Source organism: Chroicocephalus ridibundus, chromosome 2, assembly GCF_963924245.1.
Source record: "Chroicocephalus ridibundus chromosome 2, bChrRid1.1, whole genome shotgun sequence".
Taxonomy (NCBI): Eukaryota; Metazoa; Chordata; class Aves; order Charadriiformes; family Laridae; genus Chroicocephalus; species Chroicocephalus ridibundus.
In genome coordinates, this window is record NC_086285.1 from 154804143 (window position 1) to 154818112 (window position 13970).

Below are 13970 nucleotides of genomic sequence, written 5' to 3' on the forward strand. Positions count from 1 at the left end.
TTGGAAAAGCCTTTAGCAAAACTATATTTAGGATATCAGGTGACTATGGAATAACACAGGCTTTATACATTAGCTGCCGTGGCTTAACGTGCGTGCAGACACTCATATCTTATTATTGCCTTTTAAATTATAAAGGCAGGAAACAAAATATAAATATATTTAATAAATAATATATGTATTTACACACATATAAAAATAGATAAAGATAGTTAAATCTTACGCCAAACTTTCATATTTATGGTGTGCATTTTAAGGGCCTCTATGCAATACTGCTGCTGCATTAAAAATCAGGTTCCTAATTTTCTGTGACTTAACTGTCTTAAGGAACTCAAAATACATTGACAGGACTAAAAATTCCTTATATTAAAATTCACACAAATTACCCGATTCCTGGAAATGTGCAATCAACTAACACTGAACAGCTTGTATACCCTGAAGAGGCAGACGGTGTGAGGGTACCTCGCTGTCACTGATACGAACCCCACCGCCCGCCGCAGTGCTTTACGGGACGGCCCAGTTCAGGCTGGGAGGAGAGCACCAGCTCACCCAAGCACGCGGGGAAGTCGCGTCCTGCTGTCCTTCCCCCACAGCTCCAGGACAGACCCACAGCGCCTGGCAGCCAACCCACCAAAGCGCAAAGGCTTACTCGGACACCCAAGGAAAGAAGCCGCATCCTAATTAGAGACGTGAGCATGTCTACAAATCTAAGGGATGCGGCAGTTACTTCATGGACATTTTATTCTATAATTATGCTGAGAAATAAAGAAAAGAACCCCAAGATAAACGAAGAGTCTGCATTAAAAATGCATATAGGTCTTTTAATACTAGATATTTGCCCTACACTTGTGTGCATTATAGTGTTTATAATGAACAAAATAAAGGAATTCATGAACTGAGATGTCAAAATAAAATCTCCAGACTTTGACCTCTTTGCACATTTTCAACAACACATGCATTTCTGCTTTGTATGTGTAACGCGTCTTCTTCCAGCATTTAGTTACTATCCCACCTAAATCAATTATTTCTCCTTTAGTTTCAAGGACAGCGCGCTATACACCAGAAGTCTTAACTGAAACTCAGAACTCGGACCAAAATCAACTGCACAGGTTACAGCCAGCCTGCGAGCTGTGAAGGTGGCGAGGATAAAGAGCTTAAGCCACCGCCCAGATAAAGTTTAAACTTGAGCTGCTGTCAGGTTATAACTTGTAAGTAGTCATCAATTGATTTCTCAGTAGAAGAAAAACCCAAGCTACGGTGCAATGGGTGCGAGGACCTCTGTTTCCTAAGGCTCCCACGAGTGCCCGTCACACCCCGGGAGCCACCGCAGTAATTGCGCCGACAAACCTGGAAGATCAAAGGAATGACGAAAAGGAACTAAAGCAGTGAGGTCCCCGCGCTGTGGCAGGGCACAGCATCCCCTAAACATCCCCTGCAGACCTCTGCAACCCGCTGCTCAAAAATCTACAAGAAAAGAGCTTTTACATCACAATTAGGTGCCTGTTATATTTTCCATCTTAACATTGAACAAGACTATCTTTTTTTGCAAATACAGCTGATCCCTGCCTTCCCACAGGAAACACCAAGAACAATCGATAAACATTTCTCGTAGCAATCTTTTAGGTATTAGAAGGGAGAGTTCCCTCTTCGGACTTCTTTTATTCTAGACCGAGAACACGCAGTTCCCCTTGTTGTTGGTTTTTTTTTTTTTTTTCTTTTTTTCTTACATGCAATGTTATCTGTTGTTTCCATTTGGGGGAATTTGCCCAGCCATTTCTCAAAATGTGTTGCCCAAAATCCCTGGCGCTTTCACATCTTACATATCTTACATAAAAAATTCCTGCTAACCCTTAGGTGAATTTTGCTTTTTGCCATAGCCCCACGTTGCTCGCCTCTGTGCAGCCCCACGCTCTTTTTCCTCACTGTGTCTTGCAAGGTCGGGGGGGAACGGCTTGCTTTCACGCGTTTAATTTTCCCTCAAGTTCAGTATTTCACGTTCATTCCTACTGAATTTTAGTTTGTTGCTTTAGGATCACCTGTGCAATCTGCCCAGCTGTTGCGAATCGCGAGCACACCCGCCAGCCTGCGAGCGCTGCCTGTCCACGCCGTACCACCTGCAGACCTCAAACTGACTTTGTAGTCCAGCAAACACATTAAGGGATATTCTGAACCATGACATAACCTCAGAAATTGCACTGGAAAAGTCTTTTCAGATTTTTTTTTTTCCCCTCCAATTTTCTCTTAACGGTGTCTTCAACTTATTTCCTTTACATATATTCAATAGTTCACTTAAAAGTCATACAGCCAAATATACGATGGTGGAATTACCACGTTACAGCTCTGCTTCCGTTCTGTGCCCGTATCACTAGACAATATGTTTCCCCTCAGCCTAAGAGTGTAAATCCCCGTCTCCAAAAGCAGAAACTACACCAGCCTAAATTATCCATGACCTCATTTTTAAAACATAAACGCATTTGCCTTCGCTCTCCCAAACAATGCCAGCTTTCATTGCTTACTAGCCCAGGTCTCCCACAAACACCTTTGGCAGCATTACTTCACTCCTTAGCCAAGGGAAAAACACCTAGAAATATTTCCACGGAGCTATTGCTGTAGCCTCCCCACCTCTCCCTGTGATTCACGGTCCGCTGGCCCAAGAGAGGTGGCAAACTGAGCTGCACACATGGCTGGTCTACCCAACACACATCAGTTCCTCCTTCTACCCACGCTTGGGTGTCCTCTTCCTGCTGCACCTTCAGCTCATCTAAGCTGTAAGAGCTCACAGTCACTGCAGAGAGGAAAGAGATCCCACCAAGGTGGGCTTCGCCTAGGGCGAAGAGCTGCTGGCGTGGCAGCAGATGGGCACCACATCCCCCAAGGAGAGAGGCTGCGACGCTGCCCAGGTCCAGCACGCCCGAATCCAGCCCAAATACACCTTAACACGTGTTCCGAGTACAACGATTAGCACAACTAGTAGCACAACAGTAATAAAGGCATATGGCGTTTGAATAACAAAGTATATGCGTATTACAAAACACCTCAGTCTATCAGCTTTCCATTCTACAGATAATTTGTTATTACAAAAACTACAGGATTCAACAGCAGGTATATAATATAAAAGTATTTATTAACTTTCATGAAATAGAATATGGCTTAAAAAAGTCTTCTTGGGTCCCTGTTGAACTTTCTCTCTTTACCCTAAGAAGGAGAATCAGTCTCACACAGGAATTTGGGAAAAAAAAATTTAAAAAACGTTTAACCCGAATACCATCTTCTAGAAAGCTAAACGTGAAGTGAACTCTGGGCAACAGAAGTCAACCAGTGCATGGAAATAAACCCCCTGCCTCTACACACAAATAAAGAAAACACATAAAAAGTGGCAGAGATGATTTCTCTCCATTATCAAAACTTCTAAAAACTTAAGTTTTTAAATAAAAAAAAATGCTGGATGTAAAGAGTACACTGCATAAAACACAGCTGAAGAAATTTAAATGTATCCGTCATTCAAAGTCCCAGACCTAGGTTAATCTACTAATGTATTTCTCCTGTGGATTCATGAGCTGATCGTATAGAACGCTTCTGAAAAAACCACCCCTCAGCAGGAGGAAATATATATTTTTTCAATCTTTTAATTTTTAAGCTTTTCAAAAATATTTTTTTTACTTTTAGCAAAGCCATCTTTCAGAATTATATTCCAATGTCAAGCTTGAAGAAAAAAATCTGCCTCTGTCAAAATAATTTGCAAACTTTATTGGATTTTTAAAAGCCTGATTACAGGACAAAACATGCATTAAGCATTTTGCTAAAATTCCAAAAACATAATTGCAGAATGTCATTATATTCGAAGGGTCATGTTCATAATAAATACCTGCAGCTTAAAAGCAGCTTGGAATTTTTGAAGAGTTTTAGTACCTGAAAAAGGCAAATGTTCCGTATACTGTTCTTAAAATTCTGACATTACATTGCAATGGTTAAAGCAAGAAACAGCTCAACTGTAGACTACAGAAAATCCCTGTCTTCTCAGGAGGTCTACGCTTGGTTATACAATACTACGCTGGAAACAGCACTTCACCAAAGGTCTGGCAATTGGCTTCTGCTTAAAACATACCCTGCCTCATAACATTCTTCAAAGGATTAAAACATAATTGATTCTGGCAGTACACATGGTCAGCACGATGTGCAGGGGGTTGCCAGTGGACACGGGGCCCTCACATAAAGGGCTGTTTTCTTTGTTTAAAATGGAAAAAAGTGTGAGGGGTGTGGAGAAGAGTGAAATACAAAATGACTCAGAATCATAAAACATATTTTTTGAATCAGATTATTTCAACAACCGCATATGCAAATAGAAGGCTTCAAACAAGGATGGTGGCAGAGCTTCTGAATTGCTAAGGCAATTCACATATTCTTATTTCCATAAAAAAAGATAGAAGCTTTAGTTATATACATCCTTCTAAGTATTCAGGGAATATTGCAAGTTCAACTCCAGAGAAGCCACCGACATCAGTCTGAAAGTGACGGGGAACGGATTGATCGTGCACTGGCTGGACTGTTAGAGAAAGCAAAGGGATCCTTTTCCTTTTCTTTATTATCATGTTTATGTTTATGCTTGTGCTTATGCTTGTGTTTCTTCTTCTTTTTCTTGTGCTCATGGTGGTGATGGTGATGGTGATCACTATGTTTTGAGGAGTTTGATTCTTTGCTAAACACAGACATCGGCGCTGCTGAGACCGGGTGCATGTTCATCTCTCCCGAAGACTGTTCTTTACCTAAAAAAATGGATATAGTGGGATTAATAAATGTTTAACTTGCATTCTTTTGAAACATAAGAAATTCTGAAATATTAGATCAAACCTACATTATCCTTTAAACATGCAAACACAGAATCTGTTACTATACTTGTACCATTAGCTTTTTGGGGTTTGGGGGGTTTTTGGGTTTTTTGTTGTTTTTGGTTTTGGTTTTTGGGTTTTGGTTTGTTTTTGTTTTTTTTTTTTTCAGAAAAGGCTCTGGACATGCCATTAAAGCTCCCATACTACTGACACTTTTTACAGACGAACTCCTTCCTCCCTCAAAAGTATAAAAGTATCCCAGAAAATTAGGAACTGTAGAGAGCTAAGGAGCTGCAAGTTATACTAGTTTCCAGAAATTCATTTTTAAACAGAGTAGGAAGGCCACTATACCATGAATAATAAAAATCTAACTGCTTATGAAAATTATGATAGCGCAGAACTGGCATGAATTAAAGTGCAATTTTGGGATGTGAACACCTATTAGTCAGGAGCTAAAGCTCCCTGCAAGAACATACAAACTTTTTGATAGTGAACAGAAGAATTAAACTGCTTTTTCCAAAGATTGCATCTTACAACCTATTAGCCTATTTGAAAGATTACACAAAGTTTTGTTCTTAAACAAATAGCAAATTCCAATAAAGACAATTATACTATCTTTATCAAGTATATATTTCACAAATGCACTAGAACTACTTATATATTTAGTAAACCTGGTATCTGAGGAGAGAAAATCTGATCCGTGATCTCTTAATCCCTGGTTCACTTTCTCATTCTCTCTTTGGCTCATTTAATACTTTGTTGTTTCACACAAGCTTCAATAGTAGGGATTAAAGGGCAATAATCTAAGAATAACATCTTAATGTGGGCAAACACTGGAAGGCAGGAAAGCTCAAATTCCTTTAGACAGAAATTGAATCAAATCACTTACATTGCAAGAATGTGCTTTAACTACTAGGCAAATGTAGAAAAGCACCATCAGATTTTTGAAGGCAGCTATTCCATTAAGTATTACTTAAAATGGATTTTCTTCACAGCTGCTATAAACGTTGGGCTTTGTAATTATCTTTTTCTGTATATTTGAAAATGGATATTTTCCCAGTACATCATTTTGGTTGGTTGGTTTTGTATCTTTAAAGGCCAGAATGACTGGCCTATGGTAATGATTCCTGGAAGTCTGAAGAGCCAGCTCCCTGTAGTATGACAAACAAGCACCAAGAAAGATTTCCAAGCAATCTTTCTAGCCTTATCCAAAAGATTAAGAACTGATTCAATCAAGCACATCTATAGGAAAGTTTCTAGACAGTACAGCTGTTCTGGTTTTTTGTTTGTTTTTAAATATGGCTGGAAATAACAAAACCTACATCTGTAAGCAGTGTTTAGAAGTCAGAATAGAAATACAAAACATTTTTACAGTGAGGATGACCAATGACTTACTGTGGGACATGGTGGAATCCCTATCGCTTAAAGTCTTAAACAGCAGAAGTGATGTCTTCTAGAAATATGTTTAGGGTCGACTGCAAGATGTGAATATGGTGCCACATAAAATTCTGCTGATGTTAGGAAGGAGGCTAGACTAGAGTACAATAGTTTCCTATAGACTTAAAATCTCTAATATACAAGTATTTTTTTAAAAAAAAAACTTTAATTTTTATTTCATCAGAACTGTGCAGTAGCAAGCTCATGTTATCAATGCAAAGATTTATTGTTAGAACTCACAACTACTTTACTTTTTTACGCATATGATGGCAGATAGAAGATATGCACACAAATTAAAACTTCCACTTGTTGACTTCAATGCAGTTACAACTTTTTTACATTGTTACCTGAAGCAGTTCTTGACAATGCAGACAGCATGCAAGTATACTGTATTTGATGCAAAAAGATTGCTTCACAATTTAACAATTTTCAACTATATTTCTGTTAAGGAACTCCTACCTGTACCTAAATCTATCCCCATAACCTGAGCTCATTCCTCTAGAGCATACAGCTTTTCAACAAGTAAGAAAATTTTCCTTAGCAGTTGCAAGCATGCAAAACCAGCCATGAAACAGAAGAAAAAACGGTGGAAAAAGGGGCATATCTGACTCGGGCCATTAGATCCAACTGCAACTCAAGGGCTACTTTAATGCTTAAGGAGGCAGTCAATATTCGTAATATGTCACAAATGTCAATACGAAATGAAAGAACGTCATTAAAAAAAAAAAAAAAAATCTACATTTACTGAGCCGGTACTAGGAGTACACATACACTTCCTTCATAGAGGTCAATGATAGCTATAATCTGTTGGTTTTTTAAATGAAAAATAACAACTATCCAGAAAATTTCCTCCTACTGTTAAAGAGCGCTTTGAAATCAGGAATCAAATATATTGATCCTGGACGATGTCTCAGAAAGAATGTACACAGACTACTGAACTCAGTTGTCTGTAAAATGGACAGACATGTAAAAGGTCTATAAAAAATTTTACAGCTTTGTACCTGTAAAATTCACCATTAAACTTGCAGAACACTTCTTCATTTTAATTAAGATCTACTTAAAGCCCATGCCAGGATCTTGCCAAACTAGAAAAGCAACGCTACAGAGGAGTTGCTTTCCAGGGCATTAATATCATCCTCATGTCAACAGGGATAGCAGGACTGCTGCAAGGAGGCACGGAGCACTCCCTCTTCCTGCAGGGAACCCACTTCCTCCTGGCGGAGGGAGCAGGACTGGAACCCGGGTTTCTCAAATCACAGAAACACACAAAAAGTGGAGGGTGAGCCCAGGAGCTCGCTTCTGAAGTGGTTAGTAGCATTCCTTGGAAGAAAATGCACATACGCGTGTCTATCCACTTGGATCTCCTTCTGTTTGGGATGTGGAGATTCCAATGTAATTATTGGCTTTGCAGTGTTCCAGCTGACTGGGTACGTGTTTAAAATTAGACACAATTACTAACCCACAGGACAAAGCTCAGAAACTATGTGCACACCTCGTCACTGGGACTGATACAAATGCTGTAGATATCATGAGAGAGAACAAAATCATAGAACAGTTAGAGTTGGAAGAGGCCTTAAACATCATCTAGTTCCAACCCACTACCCACAGATCTCATAGTTTAGTTTTAGAATGAAAAGGGTTCAGGATCTTGATAAGCTTTAAAGTAACATTTTCTGTCACAAGAAAAATTGCTGTCAGATAACTATATCATCCTGTTCATCAATTATCCAGGACAAATCATTTTGAGAATCATCGGTGCATGAACATCAACCAATGTTGTTGGGTACAGTGTTTTACTTATTTTACTCTTATTTATTGAACCTTTACAATTTGGGAACATGTAACTTGAGACTTTAACACGCCAACAAACTTTCATAAGATCTTCCATATGGTCTCTCTTACATTTCTGATTTTGTGTGACGTGTCGTGGGACACGACAGACTTACAAGTCTCTGTTTCTTCGCATGCACAATCTATTTTTTAAAACAGCTGGCTTATGTAGGACTTTTCCAAATCGATACTTGTTAAAAATGACCCCATTCGCACCCTGATTTATCCAAATGTCAGAGAGGGAGAAAACAACTTCATAAATCACAGCAAAGGGTAAGGCCCATGGGTCCAGTCTTTCAGCTGAGGAGAGGCGGGTGCTCCAGAACCTGATGCCGACCACCTCTGGGAAGAAGGGGACACCAACACAAGCATGCGAACACTTACTGTATTTCTCCCAGAACCCAAAGAAAGGTTGCTAATGAGAAAAATAATGCACTCTCTTTGCCTAGCAGTTGAACTGTAGCTCTGGCTAGCTTTTTCTCTAAAGAGAAAACACTAAAAAAAGCTGAAAAGATCTTAAAAACTGTTCTGACAATTACCCTGTTTTTCCTTATTTCTGCTTTTCTTTTTTAATATTACCCTGGAAACATCTAAGACACACTATTTGTTTATTTAATGCTGTGTTTATGCATCTGTTGCACCATCAACAAAGCACACACAGAAAGTCACCAAGCATAAATAATCCCAAACTTCCAGAGTGCGAGTGTCCTGTCATTTGTCTTAAGAAGCAGAATTTCAAAATTATATCTCTCTGAAAAAAAGTTACCAATTTTCGGTCTAATAGGGTGTTCTTTTAAGGACCATATGACAAAATTTAAAGTTTGAGAGTGAGAAGTAAAGGTCTAGTTAAAAACAAAAACAAAACCACCCAAAACTTTTCTGAGGATGTGCTAAATAAATCAGTTAATTTGGCTCCAACATAAAAACTTGACTAGTTCCAATTACCAATTCACTTGGCTTCATATTTTTTAGTGGGATTTATATCCAGATAGATAAGTCCTTATACCTATACCAAAGGATAGCCTCCGTTAAAGTATTGTAAAGATGAGCTGGTGATTTAACTAAAATATACTTTTAACCAGTTTTACTAATTTCCTCATTTTGCTTTCATTTAACTTTGTCCTTACATTAAAATAACAGCTTAACTGTGGTGTTACTTTTACTATATTTACTTTAATGTTCTCAAAAATTCTAGAGTATTCCCTACTGTAGAGAAAAAGAACATTTAAATCAGTAGGTCAATTCAGAATACCTGGTGCCTCTAACAGCTTCAGGTAGTCCACCTGAAAATTTCGTTGCCAGCCTTATCCATCTTAGGGGTTTGAGAACGCTCAGTTGTTTTCTCAGAGACAGTCACAGCTACAATATTATGTTGCTTTTATTAAATCATGTAGTTGACACATTGCAGCCATGCACTGATGCAATTCTCATTTATGTTGTCACTTTATATGCTGAGCTTATGTTTCTTTAAAGTGCTTTCATGCACTTTAGGATAAAGCACTTGAAAACACCCTTCCTTACGAAGGGTACAATTAACCACATACTATTTCAGTGAGGCAAAAGTATCTACAGAACCTCAGAGCCTATGAGTTACCAGTTTGGAAGCAGTTATATTTTAGGTAATAAAGTCAACATATGTGTTGTATCCAACATAATGGATACTATCAAACAGATATTATGTTAATATTGTATGTAATTAAAGGACAGTCGAACAGAACAGTTCTAACAGCTTTTCCCTCCTTAAAAAGTGAAGCAAAAATCCATCATTGTCAGTGGTATCCGAGAAGCGTTCGTTTATATATTCGTCTGTGTGCTGATGCTTCAGTAATGCTTTTTAACAGGGAGCCACTAACTAATGGCTGAACACTGAGGTACTGCTGCTCCTATCGCTAACTTGGGTAATTCCCTTGAGCTGCAGAGGACCAGACTTTTTACACAGTTCCGACTGAATTCCTATTAACTACTGTATTCACGCTTGAAATGCAGTGATTTGCACCACAGGCTCCAATGTACTGTTTAAACATCGTAACTACAGTAGTTTCACTCTACACTTTACGGAAGTACGTGCTGTATCCAGTTTCAAATCATTCCAGAAACAATTCAATCCAGTTAAACCATTATTTCTTGAAACTGCAGACAGTAAATGTGATAAACAAGACCACAATCCAATCAACATGTATGAGGGTAGCCTAGACCTTCCAAGTTTCATGTACATCTACATGGTAAAGACAGTGACCAACAAGGTCAGCAGTGGAAATTTCCAGTTTGATTATCCTGGAAAACAACAAATGGATTAATACAATGGCCAAAGATTTTTTTCCGATGTGAGCTGGAATGCTCAGGATGTGTCCACAAAGCCCCACTGCTCCTGAATGTGATCAGAAAAAGGGCTGCCAGGGCACAGAGAGAACATGGCCATATTTACTTTTTCTTTCTTTTGTAGAAATAAAGAGAAGAGAGAATTGGATACTGCTTTGTATCAACTATCAAACTACCAAAAATAGTTGGGAAAATTCTAATTAAATGTTTATCAGTGATGACCTGTTAAGCCATAATGATGTGTAACTTCTAGATCACACAGGCTACAGCCAGGCATTTATTTTGGAAGTAGAAAAGTACAGGCCATTCAATAACCACTGACACATACAGCAGAACTTTTTCAAGGTTAATTTTGAAGTATTAATATCTCACTCATGTGAAAGGATAAACTAAATAAAGAAGTGTATCTTAATCTGCTTTCACTGAAGTCAACAATGCACGACAAGTCACCTTACAGCCTGAAGTGAGAGTTTAAACCTACTGCTTACACAAAATTTGATCTTGAAATTCTTTTGATCTTTAGATAAGAGTAGGGAGCATTACTACTATTCTTGATGATTTAGTAGCAAATAAAAATCTGGTCTTGCATTAGAAACGTGACCTTGCACAGCTTTAGAGGCTCAAAGGAGGCTACCATGTTTCTAGTCCTTAGGGCAGATGAATAATCAACAGCATTCTTCAGGCAGTTCACAACTGATGTTTTGTTTGTTTAAATAACTTCTTGAAAAATGCTCAGAATCCCTTATAACTACCGGAGTCCACAGTTCTATTATCGTACACATGATCCTTTAGTAGGATTTAAAACATTTTCTATATGAACAACTATGAAAGGTGCTGTAATTATAGTACTGAAATCTGTAATCCTGCAAGAGTTGCAGTACAAGAATTCTTTTCTTGCCTTTGCAGTATGTCTCAACCCTAACCTTTCACGTCTATGAGCAGAAGCATATAGAAAAAAAAGGTTTTAAACAAAAAATAATATTTTCCTGGCTTCATGGGGGTTACAACAACTTGAACAAATCCAAGTTACCATTTGGGGTGGTGTGGGGGGTGTAAAAAAAGAAGAGATACACAGATACAGCACAATTTAGACCCAACATGAACCTCCTCCTGGCAGCTGCTGTTCGCAGGCTGTGTTTGGCTGATGACCTAACACTTCATGTGACATGTGGGGACATAACCCACAGCTGTGAGAGGAAAACTGAGTATGGACTAAGAGCTCACTGCGTTCCAAGTAAGAGTCACAGAACTGAGGCAGATACAAGATCTTACGATTTACTAACAAGATACTGAGACCATTTCAGAACCTGTTGTCAATCTATTTCACAATAATCACTCACTGAAGTGCGCCCATCCTCCGTCATTGCTGCAAAAACTCAAAACCCCTCAGGAAATATTATCCGCAATTCCTTTGTAAAACAGAACACTCCTATGTGCGAACAATTTTATTTACGTATGCTTTTATTCTTCCCCATCTGTTTGGCATTTCTTCTCAGAAGTATGCCATTTCCTAAAGATTGAACTGTCTTCGTTTACTCGGTCTGAAATTCATACATCTCTGCTTCTAAGAAAAATGCTATGAATAAGAAACAGGTGAAATTTTAGAAGCAAAGAATATCTGAAGTGGAGCTGTTTCTAACCACACAAACCAAAGAAAATTAAATTAATCTGAAGTGTTTCCAAATAATGCTTTTCGAAGGCTTATTATTTAAAATGAATTCTGTAGCAAACCCCAGGATTTGTCTCATTTATTACCTAGGAAAGAAAATGTATTGCAGTGTGCTGAATGCCTAAACGGCAGAGGTGAGAAGGTCACTCTGCACACAAGTGAAACTCAAAGTAGCTTCTGTCTGCTGTAGGTCTACAAAAGCAGCAGTCAACTGGCCATTACTCCGCTCAGACCTTACCCTTTCTGAACTCTAGTGGAAACTGAATATGCAACAGTCCTGGAGCACAGAGCTGGCGTACAGAGGGTCCCGTAAGTCCCATTTGTGAAGTATTTGGCAGACTTTTGGGTTTTTTTGACTTTATATTCCATAGAGTGTGTAAATCTAGTAAAAAAATATTCATTGCAAAATATCACGTAAGAGTTATAAATACTAATCCTCAGCGGATCAGCTTCACACTTGCATGCCCTGGATATGTCATTCTTTGCTGTAACAGAAATGTGATGGTTGACGATAATACTGAGGACAAAATTCAAAGCAGCTCTGAGAGGTTTAAAGGCTGTGTGGAATTAGGCACCTAAGTTCATGACAGCAACCTATATGCAAGCCTTCTCCTTCGCTCTGCTGAAATGCCTATGATTTAGGCAAAAAGTTGTGAGTTTTGCTACTCTATGTATCCAACAACAAATCCATCCTGGTGGAGCTGGCACATGTCATTAACCAAAGGCCATCTGGAATCCAGAAACTAGACCTCCCTGTGTTTTATGTCCCCACATGAACTTAATTTGTAGCTGAGCAATGACAGCAGTTACCTTTTATAAAAAACAAAAACAAAAACAAACAACAAAACAACAAAACCCCTTAGTGGCTAGAGCATCTGCCAAAGAAGTAAAAACGTAAGTCCTAGGCCCTAAGGGAGTATGAGCCTACAGTTTCCACACCCCCAGCCAGCACCAAGGCACCAGCCTCAGCAGGATACTCAGAGCAGGAACATCCACCAGCCCTTCTCTTAAATGGGGCCACTAAATTGCCAGGTCACAGGGAACGCAATTGAGGTCGCCTGTCAGCGCAGCTCAGGACCCAGGGCACTGAGGACAGAACCAACGTTCCAGTTCCTGCTGCTAAGGTCTACTTCTGTTTTACATTAGGCAACCACTGGATAAAAACAGAAAAACAAGCAAGAGCGTAATTACTCTGAATCCTACTTCTAAGGCCAAATACTTCACTTTTAAGCATTGCAGTATTGCAACCCTAAAACCTCATTTTGGATGTGTATCGAAGATCTCTCAAAATGCTTCTTACACAGCCACACTACCTCAGCTTAGCTCCACTGGCACATTCTGGAATTAAACTTAAGAAATGTGGTTAAAATATTTTGAGGAAATGAGACTAACCACTGAATTTCTTTGCTAGTGACAGATAAACGAAGAAGGTGGAAGTTCATCAATGAAGTTCAGCCTGCCTTAAGGTTTTTAAGAAAACTATTCTTTGAGAAGAAATTTTGCCAAATATTTTATGAAAAAGATATTAAGAGAAGCAGTAACAGAAAAGTGATTGAAATTAAACCATTGTACTCATAGATGCAATCTTTTCAGCTTCAAAAAGCCCTTCTAAGCATCTTTGAGGCCTGCATGTTTTTTAACTACTAATGTTATGTTATAAATCATGAAGATTAGAGATTCTTTTTTAACCTGAATAGTCTTGACATGTTTTTTAAAGTTAATCTTAAAAATTATTACTTTCTCAATGACAACTACATCAAATAAGTTTTACGTAATTGCTCATGTGGTTGTATTTCAGCTTTATGTTATTCATTTCTTAGCTTTTCACTTTTATAAACACAATAATACATAGTTACCTTACTCAGATATGTATGAAAACACACATGTACACA

At 38.5% G+C, this 13970-nt stretch overlaps 1 protein-coding gene across 1 annotated transcript in view; it reads right to left on the bottom strand.

The window, feature by feature from the left end:
* Positions 1-242: 242 nt before the first annotated feature.
* The window catches only part of TAF2 (TATA-box binding protein associated factor 2), a 66091-nt gene continuing 52363 nt past the window's right edge, over positions 243-13970 (bottom strand). Inside the window, exon 25 of the mRNA XM_063324092.1 lies at positions 243-4760. Coding sequence (XP_063180162.1) covers positions 4495-4760 — 266 coding nt within the window. The 3' untranslated portion in view covers positions 243-4494. The remainder of the gene's footprint in view (positions 4761-13970) is intronic.